Source organism: Triticum aestivum, chromosome 6B, assembly GCF_018294505.1.
Source record: "Triticum aestivum cultivar Chinese Spring chromosome 6B, IWGSC CS RefSeq v2.1, whole genome shotgun sequence".
In the NCBI taxonomy this organism is placed as follows: Eukaryota; Viridiplantae; Streptophyta; class Magnoliopsida; order Poales; family Poaceae; genus Triticum; species Triticum aestivum.
In genome coordinates, this window is record NC_057810.1 from 141,659,313 (window position 1) to 141,676,073 (window position 16,761).

The window sequence follows — 16,761 nt, forward strand, 5'->3', positions numbered from 1 at the left end:
AAAAGAACAAGATCATAGTAAGTCACATACGGCAATGGTCCATTGAGCCAAGAGAACATTCCTCCACTACGGCCGCCGCCAAGGCCAAGATCACCACTGTCTCCACCATCACCACGGCCTACACCACCACCGCGGCCTCTACCGCCACCACCACGGCCTATACCACCACCACCACCACAGACTCTACCAGCAGCACGACCAAGACCACCACCACGACCTCTACCACCACCACGGCCAAGACCTTCACCACGACCAACACCATCACCACGACCTCTATCACGAGCACGACCAAGAACATCACCACGGCCAACACAAATTTCCCTTTCAGCAGGTAATACCCTTGTTCTCAGTTGACGCAAGAACCACTCCCAGTTATCATTGTTCTCCACCTCAACCAAAGCGAAAGCCAAAGGCAACACCCGGTTATTGGCATCACCCGACAATGCTCAAAAGCCCTCACGCATTGCTCAAAGGCCCAAAATGCACGGCCAAATACTCGGACGGTCCTCCCGTTATGAATCATGTTTGGTGCCCATGAGGCTCAACCACGTGAACCATGCCTGGGTTTGTGGCGGCCATAGCTAACAACAACCTAGGGAGTCGGTTGTATGCTTCCTCCCAATTGCCATACAACATCTTGAATGTGGCTTGCTTCGCCTTCCATGCCTTGCCGTACTTCACCTTGTAATGAAAGATGGCTTTCACAAGGTCAATGACACTCTTGATGCTCATTGTTGGAAGTGTGGATATTTGGTTGGACAGCCTGTAAGCAATGAACTCGGACGTGAGTTGTCTGTGTTGTTGGTACACAAGCTTGCCATCCGCATTCTTGTGCCGGCACATGTGAGTTGGTAGACAACTCACTATGCGCCAAGTGGGACCTCCTTTCCATGGCCTTGCACGCACAATCCATGAACATGTTGGCACTTCACATTTGACCGTGTAACGCACATTCACGTCTGAGTTGGCCACTTTATGTGGACGATAATGTGTAACCGAGTAGTTGTCGAGCCACATCTTCAATTCCAAGAAGGATTGAAACTCACAACCGGGATATATCCCGTTCTTGCCGTCTTCCAAATCACGGTGAGAACTTGGCCTAGCTCCAAGAGATATGCATTTTCCACCATCCACAACGGCTTCATCCGCGAGACTAAGATCCTTGAACAATGGTGTCTTGTGATCCCGCCCGAATACCTTCTTGAATGCTTCGGCCTCCTTCGGTGTGAACCCCTCCTCATCAACTTCTTCATCAGGACCATCGTCATCTGAGTCCGATGCATATGCACGGGAAAAAGGGATGGATTGGTCCATTGTCTCTTGCACATGATATTGGTCGAGATCACCCACATTGTTGTCATGGAGGTCAACTTCGTTGTCATCCTCCTCGTACTCATCATTCTCCTCTTCAAAACCTTCATTTTGGTTGTTTGGAGTCGGGCTCAATGTTGGCCAATCTTCTTGCATGAATTGAGGTTCACTCATTTGATCTTGGTTCATGGGTGGGGGAGTGCTAGCAACCAACGGGGAGGGGTTCCGGTTCAAGTCTAAATTCAAAGTAGACTCAACCTTCTTGGAGGCAAATAACTCAAGAGCCTTGTCTAGAGATTCGGCAACCGTCTCCTTGTATGCAACCCAACGTTGCTCGGAGTTCACACACATTGTCTTCCAACGGATGTGCATTCCTAAACCAACATTATGCCTTCCCTCGAACTCAACAACGTCACTTGGGTCCATCCAATTCAAATCTTTCCTCACTTGTTTCAAAAGCTCCGCATAGCTAGGACTACTCTCAAACACCATGTCAAGCTCATCCGGGTCCGTCTCAACATTGCCTTTCAAAAAGGCCTCTTTATCCACATGATGAACATAAACACATGTTCTCCCCATCCCTACAATAATCAAAAACACACATATATCAAGTAAATACTTAAGAAAAATATTTGCACACATATGCCCTAACATATATATGAATTAATAACCCTAACCCCCACATAACAATAACCACAACCCTAACACCAACATAACCCTAACACCAACATCAAACACACATAACCCTAACCCTAGCATACTATGGAAGCCTAAACAACCCAAATTAGCAAAGAAATATAACATCATTCAACACAAATTTCCAAATCCTATCAAAATCTAGGGTTTCCCCAAACTAGCAAGATTTGAGCAAATGTGACAATTCCTATGGATGAAAACGAGGGGATCGGAGGAGATTACCTTAAGGGAGGGGTTGGCTTCGAAATCCACGGTCAAATACTCCGGATTTGCAAGATTTGAGAAGGATTTGAGAGGGGGAGAGGGGAAGAGAGGAGGGCCGCAAGTCTAAGGGTTTGGGTCGGGTGGGGGTGTGTGGGGTGGGGGTGGGAGGGGAGAGAGGGTGGGGCCAGCCCAAGTGGAACACAGACTGCGCAGCGCCCAAGAGTTAGGCACTGCACATTACAGGTGTGTGGCGCCTAGCTCTTAGGCGCTGCACAGATGCTGTGGGGCCGCAACTGGACCAGGGCTGCCACGCTGGCATGATGTGCGACGCCTAAGGGAAGGGCGCTGCACAGTAGGGTGCGGCGCCCGGCTGTCGGGCGCCACACCAAAGGGTCAGCAGAGTGAATTTTTTTCGTGACCAGGTCAGTTTGTGATTTGATTTCTGCCTGAGGTCAGATATGTGATTTCTGCCCAAAAAGGAGGCACCAGTAAGATTCTTGATCTCCCTTTCCATGCATACAGTACACAGTATACCATGGGTGGCATGAGCAGTTCTTTCCCCTCTAGACGGGTAAAACAATAATCCTACACCTACAGGCAATCAACAGGAAGTTACGGACCTCCCTTCTCTTCTAATCATACCTCCGCCCCCTGATTTTCAGGGGTGGACCGGTGCCTCCCAAATTGACCAATGAAAGAATGCCTCGTCACCCTGTAAACCACTCTCCCCCGTAATTTCCTGTAGATGTAGCATTACTGCGGGTAAAAAGGGGTCCTCCTCCCCACAGAAAAAGCAGCTGACTTGATGTGGTATAGGTTCTCCCCCTCCCTCCCTCCCTCCCTCCCTCAGGCTTGTCCCTCAGCCATCCCATCCCAAAGGGGTTTGATTTGATTTGATCCGTGTGGAGGGTGGCGCAGAGGCAACGTGGAGCAAATAATGCAGCCCTGAGGTAGCAGTACCAGTACTCCAGTAGTGGTAGTTTTTCTCTGGGCTTGGGGGAGGGGGGTGGTGGTGGTGAAAGATCTTGATTGGGGCGAGTGAGACCGGGGTGGTTGTCATGATGCGGCGTAGGGTCCAGCGCCGGGGTGGTTGCTGATGCCGTGATTGGGTTTGGGTTTTCTTTCAAAGTGATATACTAGATCTCATCTCATCGGCCAGGGATGAGATTTGAGGGGGAGGCAGACCTTGTGCGGAGGGCCTGAGGCAGCAGAGCTTCTCTCCGGTCGATGGCGGCGCCTGCTCTGCCGACGTCGTCGCCGGCACGGCTCGCCGGGGAGCTCCGTGGTTGCTCTCTGGCATGCTGCTGATCGGGCAGGGAGGAGGGAGGAATTCTGCTGCCTTTCCTGTTGTTTTCTTGGGGAGGGAGGAGGAAGAAGGTGGAACCACAACTTGATCTTTGGTCCCTCAAGGTACTTGTGTGTTCTCCTTTTTTGTCTCTCTTGCTGCTGCTGGGGAAATGGAATGATGAATTCATGATGTTCTTGCCATAACTGACTGACGATTCCACTTGTGAAGAAAAGTACTCTGCATACTCTCTGTTGTTGCGCAGTTGCACACGGCATTCACTCACTCATCTGATGATAGATACTACTAGCATCTTTGCGTACTTCTCTCTTGCCCTGAGTGGTGCTCATATGTGTTCTAAGCTGTTCATCATCATTGACTTTTCCAAGTGCAAAAAAAAAAAAATTGTCCTTATTTGCAAGCTTGCTAATTCTGCTCCTCACCTCTTGTGTTCCATTTTGTTGCTTCAGTGGCGGCAGCTTTGCCGTGCGAGTAGGAGGAGGAGCGGCACCGGAGATCTTCGGCTCTCGCATGGGCTCGTTTGGGATGGAGTGGAACCAGAGGAGCTCGGTGCTGTGGGACTGGGAGAATTTCCCGCCGATAGGCAATAACCCGAAGAACGCGATGCAGGCTGATCCAAGATTCGCCGGCGTTGCGGCTACCATGGGGAATGAACCGCTCCATTCTTCTGGCGGCAGTGGCACCTTCTCTTCCAGCTCGGAGATGGGGTATGGCTCTTCCAAGAGCTCCATGTCCGTGTCGATCGATTCTTCGTCCAGGGCTGGCAACAACATGGAGTTCAGATTTGCGCCTGTCAAAAACCCTGACAGGAACACGAGCAAAAACCCTGAGTTGGGTAAAGTTGACAACACGAGGACTGGAACATCTCCGTCGTCTGTGGTGGCAGTGAGCAGTGGAGAGCCGGTGATCGGCCTGAAGCTTGGCAAGAGAACTTACTTCGAGGATGTCTGTGGAGGGCAGAGTGTCAAGAGCTTGCCATCGGGTGCTGCGAGCGCGCCAAACAAATCTCCTGCTTTGGGCAAGAAGGCAAAGGCGGAACAACAGAAGCCACATAACTCATACTGTCAGGTTGAAGGCTGCAAAGCCGATCTCTCTTCTGTTAAAGATTACCATAGGAAGCACAGGGTCTGTGAACTTCACTCTAAGGCTCCCAAAGTTGTTGTCGCTGGTCTGGAGCGACGCTTTTGCCAACAGTGCAGCCGGTGAGATGCTTTATATTGCAAACAGTGGCATCCTTGAGCACAAAAAAAAGAACCCGTTGTTCTGATCTGTTTCTTTCTCTTTTGTTTTCCACTTGATTCTAGGTTTCATGCTTTAGCTGAGTTTGACCAGAAAAAGCGAAGCTGCCGTAGGCGTCTCAATGATCATAATTCCCGCAGGCGCAAGCCACAGCCAGAAGCAATTTCTTTCAGTTCATCAAGGATGTCTACGATGTTTTATGGTAGGTTACTAAGCTTGTATTTGCCTTATGTTTTGTGAAATTCATGCGTTAAGTAATATGCTTACATATGTCCTTCTAAAACAGCCACGCATAGTCACGCCTACTCAGCGGCACAAAAAATTACTATGGTAGAGCATTTTTTTGTGTTTGAAATGGTCAATTTCTTTGTTGATTCAAATTTCCTTGCTAGCCATACTGTCAAAAATTAGTCACAATTTTCGTAACTGTGATATCGGAAAGGCTCTTTGTGATCCTGGTGACTGCCATTTGTGAGGGTTTCTGTTGATAGGAACAGTTTATGATGATTCCTGTTGATGGGAATTAATGGATAACAATTGTAGCTGTCCTTATTTTAAGGAGTTGTGCCCAATGTACTATTCATTTCACTTTAGATTACTCAAAACATTTTTGTACTTTTATCTGTTAATAATTATGTTATCGCGTCAATGGTATAGTGATTCAGAAAAGAAAAAAACAAACACATAATTGTACAAACAAATTGAGGATTTGGAGTTATGGAAGCAGTTACATTTCTGATTTATGAACATTTTGTGCTAAAACTTTTGTATTGATTTGAACAGATGCAAGGCAACAGCCTAATTTCCTATTTGGTCAGGCTCCTTATGTTCAAATGAGAAGCTGTGGAAGTTCTTCATGGGATGACCCAGGAGGCTTCAAAGTTACTCACACAAAAGCTCCTTGGTTAAAGCCAACAACTGCTGCAGGTGTTCATGGGATGCATTTATCTAGTCAGCAGATGTCGGACAATATTATGCCGCATGGTGCACATCATGGTTTCGATGGGTTCATGGCATTCAAGGGAACTTGTATAAAGTTCCCTAATCAAGGTATTTCCCCGCTTACGAATGAATTTCCAAACGGAACGGTGAAAAAGTGACCTTATAAAGGTCATCACTTACATGTAAACTCTTCTTCCTACAATTCCTAACTAAAACAAGAATAGATAAATGCACTTCTTCGTGTTTTTTCCACAGAACCACTTCATGAAATTAGGATGTTTCTTCTAATTTGTAGCTGTTTGTTGGTTGTTCTTTCGAGTTAACATAACTGACATGAAGCTTTCTGCACTTTCTGAACATATAGCTGTATCATTTCAACATTTCATTAGGTAAGTTCAGTTTGCAACATGTGACTATTCACATGGTCCTTACTTTTGTGATCCGAGGACCTGATTGCTAGGTCACATTCTTCTCCATGTTTTATCTTTTCAAGGAGCTCTAGTCACCTACCCTTATTTTAGCAACCTCTGCTTAATCACGCTCTTTTCACTGAATTTGCTTCCTCGTAGATGATTGTACTTCCCGACCTGCAGTTATCCACAATCTTTGATCTGAAACAGATCCTCCTTAAGAAGAGCTGTCAGCCTGTCCTCTTAGTACTGATTTGATTCTGACAATTACCAGAAACTATGATTAGTAGTACCATTTGAGACTATAGCTTTGGGTCCGGAAGAGACTGTGGATTACCTTATTTGTCATAATCTGGCATGATTGAGTTGCTCAGACGAATTTTTAATAGTGCTTTGTTTTTGTTTTTTATACCGGAAAGTTTTTGATAATGAGGCACATGCAGGCAAGCCTTGGGGCCAGAATAAATAAATAAAACAATAGTCTGTTATAGAATCATGAAAATTTTGGTTTCATCTTTACTAGTAAAGTAATGATAACTTCAGAACTGATTGAGATTTTCCATTGCACAGTAACTCTGCGTCTGCGGCGATTATATTCTTAAGTATGTTTAGGCACTCCAAAGAATCTTTTCCTTGGTGATGGAACATTAACACTAAAAGTTGTTCTACTTGTTTACCCTTCCAGGTGTCCAAGCTTCTGCTGTTGCTTCCGACTCCAGTGGAGCCCCGGATCTTCAGCATGCTCTCTCTCTTCTGTCAAGCAACCCAGTGGGTGCTGCCAACCTCCAGCCAAGTCCCCAGATGCACTCTGGGGTGGCAGCCATTGCCGGCGCCCCCAACCCCGCGATGCACGTGCTGGGATCATCGACGGGGCTCTGGCTAGACGGCGGCCAGCCCCTCGACGATCACCCGCGGTTCCAGGTCTTCGAGCGCTTGGGGGACCATGACAGCGAGCTCCAGCTCCCAAAGCCTTCCTACGACCATGCCTCGCACTTCGACCGGATGCACTGATGATGGCTCCGGTCCACTGGGTGCGTGATTTTGTCACGCGATCGACGCCGTTTCTTCGGCCTGAAACTCGGAATGCTGAATTTACTTTGCTTTGACGCCGTTGCCTGCCTAGAGGCCTAAGGTTTTGGCAATGCCTAGAATAAAGGCGCACAAGAACAGACTTAGGATCAAATCGACCCAGTTGTGTTGCCATGGAAAAAGATTTTGATCCATCATTAGCCATTTGTCTGAATAATTCTGAACTTGCTATGTTTCTGAATGGCTTCTCCAACTGTAACTGATCATGGTTTTAAATTCTTGATGATGACATCGCACGGCCGTAGCGGTGGTGCCAGCCATTGCAAGAGGACCGGCAATGGGTGGGACACAGATCCAATGACCGCGGCATAACCTGGCCAGGCACTGTGCATCGCCCCGTAGCGCCGGGCACTGTTCATGCTCTGTCGTGTGGGTACCGTTACCGTTCCTGTCGAATCTGTCCGTTGATTTTAGATCGGACGAGGGGGGCATGTCACCATTACTGTCCCTAAAGCCTAAGGCAGTAGGTCTAAAGACATGAGCACAGGAGACTGCAGGCATCAGGTGAAAAATGAACTGCAGGTTTGGAAGAAAAAAAAGAACATGCACATAAGCATCTTGGTATCATCTTTTCAGGGACTTCTATATATTCCATAATTATACACCAACCATTTATTTGGACTCTGATAGCGTACAATAATACTGCAAGTACATTTCCTTTCTCTGTCTACCATTTTTCTGCCTTGAGAAGGTATGCACGTACCAGTATGTATGGATTTTCAGTTGCAGATAGTGTGACTTGCACTGCTGCGCTTCTGACCTGGATCGGCAGCTAGGCATCGCCATGTCCCTCCGGTGCTCTGCTGCCCAGGACACGGCAGCGGTACTCTCCGAGCGCCCAGATAGGGAAGATGTTCCTGTACTGGGAGTAGGTGATGGCGCAGTTTCTGGCGAAGATGCCGATGATCTCCTGTGGCACAAAATTCCAGCAGTGATGAACAAACAAACGCAGACAGAACAGCAACTAAATGCCGGATTGCCCGTTAATCGGTGTCTGGAATCTAAGCAGCAAGCGGTTTTGACAGTGATTTTCATGAGAGTGCCCTTGGAAGAAAGTGTTGCTGCTCGGTTCGCGGAATACTTACTTGCTGAGGGAACTCGCCATCCCCTAGCTGTAGGTTGATCAAGACCTTCGCTGCCCGGTGCAGAGGCCCTGGGTCTCTCTCGGCCTGCTCCAACGGGAATTGAAACGCAGATACGAATGAGCACGGCGAATACCTCAATGAACAATGTTAAATCAAGGAGAAAAAAGGGTAAAACAAAACACAAAGAACCTGCCCAGCATCAATTAGGGCCAGCATGGCCCAACTGGTGTTGACTACATGGGGGCGCCTTCCTTCAAGTTCAGTGTAAACCTATTTGCAGAAATTTAAGAAAGAATGTTCAGATCAGAGAAATTCTCTTTTGCATAAAAAAATCAGAAGAATGCATGCATGTTTGGTTTTTTGCTTTACTGGTTGATTGATATTTTGAAGCATAATTTGTTTTGCTGAGGAATTGAAGACAAACTCTTAGGACGAACAGGACAATCCTTTTGTATCATATATTATAAACAACCAGCTCATGATTGTATACGAATGAATAATTAATTTTTATCTCAAGCTAGTGTCCCTCGTGTGTTACTTCTTATACATCAAGATCCGCATATGATATTTCTCCCTTCTAAGAAGTAGAGGCCATCATGTAGAGGCCCTTCTTATTGGTTGTTAACAGATCTCAACATGACTGCTAAGTCTGAGCTAACAGTAAACTTGGGCTTCATACTTATGATCAATATAGGACCGATCTGTTTCCAGGTTGAATCGCTGCATACGGACATCCATCAATAGGCATTACCTCCTAGGAAGAAATGAATGTACCTTATCCCTGCATGACAAATAGCTTTCTCCCCAGCCACCAGAAGGAACCTCTTTCGACAACAAGAAGTCGCAGGCCTTCCTGATAGCAGGACAGTTCTTGAATGTCCTTCCAGCAGCAACTAACCCTCTCACTGCAGACCACGTCCCATGGGTGAAACAAATACCCCAGGAGCCGTACCTGTTGCGAATAGAGAGAGCAATGAACACCAATAGCAGCAGTTTCTTCTGTTTTTCAGTGGGGACACCAAAAGCACGGAAAGCTGCGTGTGTATCGGACATATTCTTTTATTCCGAAATGGAGTTTTTGAACACTAACCATGAGCCGTCACTCCTTTGAATACTCAGGATGAAGTTATCGCCTTTATGGATGCATTTGTCAATCTCCTCCCTTCGATGCTCAGGGTAGTGCTTTCTGAATGCAGCCAGGGCCTGGATCACTGCCGAAGTACATTCAACAACACTGCCAGTCGAGTTTAATTACATTTCAGTTCAGTTTCTCTTAAAAATAACAAATCAGCATAGGGTTGTCACATCTTACGGATGATCAATCATTATGTCCTCAAAGATCTCAGAAGGATTGAGAAACTGAACAATTGGAGAAACATGTCAAGTTGTAAAAACTATTTACAAAAGCTAAATATGTCGAGTCCCTCATTACAGTTGTAACTCAAAGAAATTCACCACTCACCTCCAGCCAAGCATAAGATCTGGTGAGTTCATATGATGCAAAGCCACCATTTCCATTCTGTAAAAAACAATCTAGCTGACATTAATTAGTTCGAGAAAATTTAACCTAACACATATGCAAAAAAAAATCATAGAATTTATAAGAGCATAAGAGAACTATTGACTCCTATGAGTAGCTTTTAGACGTTTGAAAAGGGATATGCATACCATCCAAGAAAGCAGACAATTGACAGCATCATAAAGTCTATTGGCTTCTATTGATACCCCAACCATTTTCGGAGAAATCTTTGACAACAACAATGAGGCCTGATGAAGAAAGAAGGAATTGCAACAATTGGACAGTTCAACAACAATTCAAACGAAGACCACAACACCACAAAAGAATATACTGCAACTTGAGAGTTATTATGGTTATTATATGCATTAAAGAAAGTCCCTATTTCCAAGGACCTGGAAGAAAAAATGCTAAAACTTAAAAAAAGCATATCCTTCTAGGTAAGAAAAACCATTCAACTGTTAACTACATTCCAAAATAAATGTCATTTTGGACAGCGACAATGTCTCCGACACACGCCTTTGACCGTATCTTTTTTAGTCATGTTAGTAAATAATGGATGAGAACATAACATTCTGGAATTACTCTGTTAATATTATTTTCAAGTGAAAAAAAATCAAATACATATGAAAGTTAGTGGTCAAAGTTCTAAAATTTTGTCTGCATAGGCTAATGGGCGATATCAATTTTGGAATGGTGGCGATACCTTTAATCCTACTGCAGTGCAATCTGATACAGGCCACGCATGATCGGTGGTAGAAAAGGTCCATGCACCTTTAGATATATGACGATACCAGTCACTCAAATCTCCATGGCAGTCATGAAGAACCTTTCGCAGAACAAATAACAGAAACGGAGTCAAACGATGACCTAGTCTGGCCAGGAAATTAAGCATAAAAAGTTTTACCTGTGAATTTTTTATGTAGTCATGGGCTAGTTTAAGAGTAGGACAGAACTCTTCTGTGAGTTCCGTAGCCAGTATAGCTTCAACTGTGAAAGCTGTGTCCCAAAGTTGGCTCCCATTATAACCCTACGGTGACAGGACCATTTCACTGGTATTAGCATAGCAAGCCAAAAGAAAAGATTCACTATATCTTAGTATCTCTCCAGATTCCAGAGTCGTGTTACATATATTTGAAGACGTTGTGCCTGGACCAAATTATTAAATGACAAAAATAGACACCGTGCTAACTGAAAATGTAAAGGAACTCTGCAGTGCTATTTAACTAAGTTAAGCGCACATGTGAAGCTATGGGGTCAATAACAACATAAAGAATAACCTGCATCTTCATGCCATCTTCAGCAACCCACAAGTAATCATAGATCCTTGGAATATGAAGTTTGAATTCCTCTGAGTTAGGATCTTCTATCCAGCAACAAAGCATGTTCAGTACCTGCACATATTTTTTTCATTTTTCACAATAATCAACTGAAAACCGGAATGCCAAAAGAAAAAAGGAACAAAAATAAATAACCACATGCTTTTTTTAGAAACCGGCATGATTTTAAATATATACCTTCCCTACAGCACCACTGCAAACATATTGGGTGTTCTCATCTTCGTAATGAATATGTTGCATGGCATTTTTCAAAGCTTTCTCCCTCAATTTGCTTCCAGGCCAATGTGACAGAACTGGTTCAACAAATTTGTGAAGAGTGGTCCATAAGATATCTTGTCCCAGTGGATGAGGACAGTACAGATCCTCCTACAGTAAGTTATAATAAAAATCTGTCAAGCAACATTTTATAATTATATTCTGCATGGGGATCTCTACCTAAAGTAACAAATAAAAATGTGTGATACTGACACAGGAGCCATGTCAGTGTACAAATCAAAAACCGTGCAGAGCAGAAACTTCTAAATGGCATAATAACATGAAGTTACTTTGTGTTGTTACTGGTTTGGCACATGCACGATGAAGCAAATTCCAACAAACCTTAGCACATTGGTTGCGAGCCTTGTCCCAATCTATCTCATCATAGGGTACTTTATAGAGCTCCTTCCGTAAGTTCACTACAGTTGGTGTAATTGGGCCGACAAACCTCTTTCCATATATATAAGACATGGGAAAGTATACCATTCGGCAATGGGACCACATGCGCCCTGTGTGCGGCACAGAATATTTTAGCAAAGATAATAAGGTAAGAAATCATGATAATGTATACTCCCTCCGTCCCAAAATAAATGTCTTTAATTTAGTACAACTTTAGATTATGATAATATATACTCCCTCCGTCCCAAAATAAGTGTCTTTGATTTAGTACAACTTTATTTTGGGACGGAGGGAGTACTAATAAATGTGAATACATCAAACAGAGAAGGGTATAATAAAATTATTGCCTCCTGACAAAGTTTGTGATGATAGAAAATGATTTTTGTTCTGCTGCAAAAAGGAAAAATGGTCTTGTTGCCAATCTGTCAAATAAACTTTCCCAGGGTCAGCTGCATGAGAACCATACTTGCAGTATATTCTACTGATCATCTGCACTAACAGTCAAACAAGCATTCCATGGAGTTTATATGATAAATTTTGCTAGTGTTGAGTTATTAGTCATTATGATAAAATTTCTAGATAACTAAATACAAGCCAAAAGAGAAAGCGAAAAGGTATTTTAAGGGGAAACAAACCTGGATGAAATGGGAGGCAGTATGGTAGTAACCATAGTTCTGGAAGCAATGGATTGTTACCAGACCAGTCAAATACACCAAGAACCTTAAGAAAGTAGAGATATCAGAAGACCTCTCTGGGTTTGAAACAAGTACACTTGTAACAAGACCAAAGCAGATAACAGAAAAGAAAACAATGTATAACCTCCGTACCGAAAGCCAAAACTTTCCCCATGATGTTGTAAAGGTTGCTCCTCCATGATCCAAAATCCAATTCTGAGCTAACTGAATGGCTCCATCTTCACTATCTGATCCTTCTCCAAGTAATCTCAAGGTAACATAGTTCAAGACAGAACCGAACATGGTGCTTGGGCCCTCAATGTGCAATCCCCAGCCTCCATCTTTGTTCTGCACTTAAATTCACGGAAATTTGTCCCTTTCTTTGAAAAGCATAAACAAAACTAGTATTGGCATATACATTAGGGTAGTAGTGAGATGTAATGTGGACAGAAGGAATGGCATGATACACACAGCATGTGGATTGCAAAGCCAGATTTTGTTTGCGTAAAAATATCATTGTTAAGAACGTTTTGTTTAGATGAATATTTCCTTGCCTGATGATTGTAGAGATACCGGCGTATCTCCTTTTGATGCTCTGACGATAAGACAGTATTTAGAGCACCAGTTGAATGCAGTGCTATTACCTGAATAAAAAAAAAGGTGAGGAAACCAAATGGCTCACTTCTCTCATACAGAAGTACAAAAAAACAAAGGATAACACAGAATGAGATAGCACAATATCTGCAATGCTGAAACCAAATGAGAAAAGTTTACTGAAGAGTCAAGACCAAAAGGAAGTCACTGAAGGCAGGAACTGCAAAATAAGCAGCAGCAAGCCGAGCAAGAAGGCTTAGGCACTAGTTTTCTACGAATTCTGAAGAAGGATACTAGCAGAGGATACTGTCTTCGAAGAGCCCTTTGGCACAGTTCTATATTTTCTAAGAGTTCGGGAACAACTTGTTCTGAAGTTAGCTGATACATACGATGAGATATGCTAGTGCAAGAACACATGAGAAGGCTATAATGAAGGAATCTTAACAAATTCACTGTTGTATATGAGCGAAAGGAACTACCAAGCCCGGCAGAAGGAACATAGGGCCGGCAATATCCCCAGGCCAGTGTCCATCATGTGCTTGGAGAGTAGACAACTGTCCAATTGCCCTCTTTAAAGAGGTCAAAACAGCTTCTTCGGTGACATCTTCATGCTCTTGGAGCTTGATACCAGGAACGTCCAGCTTGGGAGCACCCAACTCGGCGAACTGCAAAAAGTGCAAGTGTTTTGCAATGACATGTGAGTTATTTAAAGAAAAAATCAAACCCATGAAAACCGAGAACAAGAAACTAACATGCAAATGACACAATATTTACATACATGCTAGGAGAGGGCATATCTGGTGAAAATGGCCTTCGGCGAGAAATGCATGTAGAAATTCGCATAAAATCTCGAGTAATCTCAGTAGGAATGTCGTGTTCAACATATCATATTTTCCTTTTCTTCATATATGGCAAAACACATCGAAATGCAACCCTAATTTTCTGCATGCCCTTCAATGGTACTAAAAAATAGGGAGTACCTAGAACTCATCTAGATGAGATATAATTTGGTCTATGAGTTCTAGCAAAACTGTAAAAAATATTGGATTAAAAACACCTTTTCATCCTATTTTGACGGAATTAGCGAGCCTAACATCGTTTCACTTGCATTTCCTAGTTTATTCCAACTCTGCTGAGACGGCAAATTGGCATTCCAGCGGATAATAAGTAAACAAGCTGAGACGGCAAATTGCAAGGAGGGTTAGTAGGTGGTTACGCGCTGGTGAGAGAGGGCCCCGAATCCGTGGAGGGGACCGTCCGCGGCGAGCACGTAGAGCCTCCTCCGGGGTTCGTCATCTCGCCGCCGCCGTGGGAGTGCAGAGCCGCGGCGGCTCCGGCCGGAGGTGGCAGCGGCAGCGGAACGGAGGTACAGAACTGGGCCCTGGGCTCCCCTCTACTCTGAATCTCTGATTCTACACGAAAACGCATCATCCATGGCCCAGTCGGGCGTCTTGGTTTTCCAGCGTTTTTTTAAGAGGAACTACCACATGTTCATTCAACAAAGAACTGTACACATTTTTTTGCGGGGGAAAGAACTGTACACATTCACCCTAAAAAAAGAAAATAACTGTACACATTCCTAAAAAAGACTGTACACACATGGTTGCTCCATGAGACAAACAAAGGGACAGCTGTCCTTAAAAAAAGACAGTTGTCCTAAAGCTTTGCACAAAGGACCCCATAAAAAAGATTTGTAATTTGACCCATCAAGATCCATGTGCAAATCTAGTCCCTTAAGCATTGTCGGACTTCATCGTCGCCGTGGCAACACCGGAGATGGACGATAGCAGCCATCACTCGCGAATCTAAAAGAACTCCAATGCAGACCATGCTGCTAGGTGAATTGATTGAACGGTCTGCCGCATGCAACATAGCTGAGGCTATGTGGCTCGTTGACCGGGGATCATCCTCGAGCCCGTCAGACCCCGACATCATCGCCTTCATCCACTTAGGTCATTTTTTGTTTCTTTGGGTTTTCGGTTTATTCAATCATTTCAAGGTTTCAGTCAGTTTTTATTTAGTTTTTCTATTTCAAAAAACAATAGAAATAAAAAAAACGTTCATGTCATTTAAAAGGTGTTTATATTTTTAATAGGAATGTAATTTTAGAAACAATTCAACCCTTTTTTAAATATTCATGCTATTTAATGTATACCTATTTTAAATGTTTGTGTAATTTAAAAAGTATTCACATCTTTAAAAAAACGTTTATTTAAATTTGAAATTATTCATGTACTTATAATTTGATGGGTCACATGGACCCTATTGATTTGACGCAACATTCCCTTACATTGCAAAATTTAATTGCTTTTATTCTATTATTATATGCACGCTTGTTATTCTAGATAGTGAAAAGTATATTGAGAATCAAGTTTAGAATTTAACTGGTCTTTCTAAATTTTGGTACTGTGGGAAGTTAATGTTCTAGAAACATGCAATTTTCTTTGTTACAGATCATTTTTTGTTTGCTACTACTCATTGTTGAATTTTGTTATTTTTCTATAGTTCACAAAGATTTTGAGTAAAAACTTAAAATTCCATGTTTTATTAGAATTCCATCCCTGCAACATACTTTATTTTAGGACCTTTTTATGTTGTTTTCACTTATTTTTACCGTAAGTTGGTTTCAAGAAATATTCCCTCGCATTATCTCATCCACTAATTAATATTTCAATGATTGTATCACCGCAACAATGATTGCACTGCCACAAATTTCCCGTCTTTATTTTTTCTTTTTCTTTCCATTATTTTATGGTCCCATCTTTTAATCACAGTGTTGTCTAGTTTGTTTCTAAATCACATGTATTTATTTGTATGTCTTTATTTTTTTATGTTTGATTGTGCTCTCGTCTTCCATTTTTAGTTGTCCTCTAGATATTCTCTGCATCGCCATCCTTAATGACAACCTCCGAGGCCCTGGACAGTGTAACGGTAAGCTCCTCTGCCACCTCTAGCCCCATGGGATATAGTCGTGTCCACGTCCACGCCATTTGCCAAACACTAGTGGTTGGGGTGTCATCCTGTGGCGCCGCTTGAGACAAAACTGTGTGCACATTTTTATTTAAAAAAAAATACATAGAGTCTCCGTCTCCATCTAAAAAAACATCTCATAAAAAATCCTCACATTCGTCTAAAAAAAGTAAAAAGGAAAAAAAAATACCACCGCAGCGTATTAGCGAGTGCCACTTTGTATAACCCTCCATTTAAAAAATACTGTCCTCACCTTCATCTAAAATATACATTTAAAAAATAATCCACACATTCATCTAATTTTTTTTTAAATATTTCTCAGCGCGGCCAACCAGCTTACGCCATGTGGCATAGCTATTGGCCTTCCTTCATGCGTAGCTTAATGGGTTTAATGATGCCTCGACTGCTATAGATGGTTGTGACCATGTCATTGTGTTAGACGAAGTCAAAGATGCATGGCAGCTCCAAGTGCATGGTGAGGACGTCAACTTCATGCCCGGTGATGATCTCTGCAAATACGGTGGCTGCCTGCATGGATGATGATGGCATTGACATCATGGCCACAGCCGCGGGTTACCCGGGGTTGTCCCTTTTCTTTGTCCTGGTTGTATTGCCACCAAGGGATGTTAGAGAGCTCCTATTTAATGCTCTCTGCATCAAAACTTTCAGAGAAACACACATTGTGCTCGCCTTCATGGGAACGACACGCTCGCTGGTTGGTGCGCGACCCA

The 16,761-nt window shown here is 43.4% G+C and overlaps 2 protein-coding genes across 3 annotated transcripts; one reads left to right on the forward strand and one right to left on the reverse strand.

The window, feature by feature from the left end:
• Positions 1-3,027: 3,027 nt before the first annotated feature.
• Positions 3,028-7,396, forward strand: LOC123136213 (squamosa promoter-binding-like protein 3). Of its 2 annotated transcripts, none has more exons than XM_044555545.1 (5): positions 3,028-3,161; positions 3,967-4,719; positions 4,822-4,958; positions 5,540-5,806; positions 6,794-7,396. In XM_044555545.1, exons 2-5 carry the CDS (start codon positions 4,028-4,030, stop codon positions 7,117-7,119), a joined length of 1,422 nt encoding a protein of 473 aa, XP_044411480.1. In that variant the 5' UTR covers positions 3,028-3,161; positions 3,967-4,027; the 3' UTR covers positions 7,120-7,396. The 2 variants fall into 2 exon arrangements, with proteins under 2 accessions (XP_044411480.1, XP_044411479.1); XM_044555544.1 differs by lacking the exon at positions 3,028-3,161 and adding an exon at positions 3,217-3,621.
• A 357-nt stretch (positions 7,397-7,753) lies between these two features.
• Positions 7,754-14,439, reverse strand: LOC123136214 (cycloartenol synthase). Its single transcript, XM_044555546.1, has 18 exons — positions 14,277-14,439; positions 13,540-13,725; positions 13,021-13,110; positions 12,620-12,814; positions 12,428-12,512; positions 11,736-11,902; positions 11,316-11,504; positions 11,079-11,192; positions 10,706-10,828; positions 10,505-10,627; positions 9,951-10,049; positions 9,745-9,801; positions 9,595-9,641; positions 9,373-9,516; positions 9,057-9,234; positions 8,472-8,552; positions 8,283-8,366; positions 7,754-8,107 (listed from the first exon to the last, which is right to left on the reverse strand). The coding sequence occupies exons 2-18, from the start codon at positions 13,558-13,560 to the stop codon at positions 7,970-7,972; spliced, it is 1,935 nt and encodes a 644-aa protein (XP_044411481.1). The 5' UTR covers positions 13,561-13,725; positions 14,277-14,439; the 3' UTR covers positions 7,754-7,969.
• Positions 14,440-16,761: the final 2,322 nt, after the last annotated feature.

Coding starts and splice junctions, on each gene's coding strand:
- LOC123136213 (XM_044555545.1), top strand. CDS start 4,028: ATGGGCTCGTTTGGGATGGAGTGGAACCAGAGGAGCTCGGTGCTGTGG. Junction 4,959..5,539: donor GATGTCTACGATGTTTTATG/GTAGGTTACTAA, acceptor TGATTTGAACAG/ATGCAAGGCAACAGCCTAAT. Junction 5,807..6,793: donor TATAAAGTTCCCTAATCAAG/GTATTTCCCCGC, acceptor TTACCCTTCCAG/GTGTCCAAGCTTCTGCTGTT.
- LOC123136214 (XM_044555546.1), bottom strand. CDS start 13,560: ATGTTCCTTCTGCCGGGCTTG. Junction 10,829..11,078: donor AAGATGGCATGAAGATGCAG/GTTATTCTTTAT, acceptor CTGTCACCGTAG/GGTTATAATGGGAGCCAACT. Junction 10,628..10,705: donor ACTACATAAAAAATTCACAG/GTAAAACTTTTT, acceptor GTTCTGCGAAAG/GTTCTTCATGACTGCCATGG.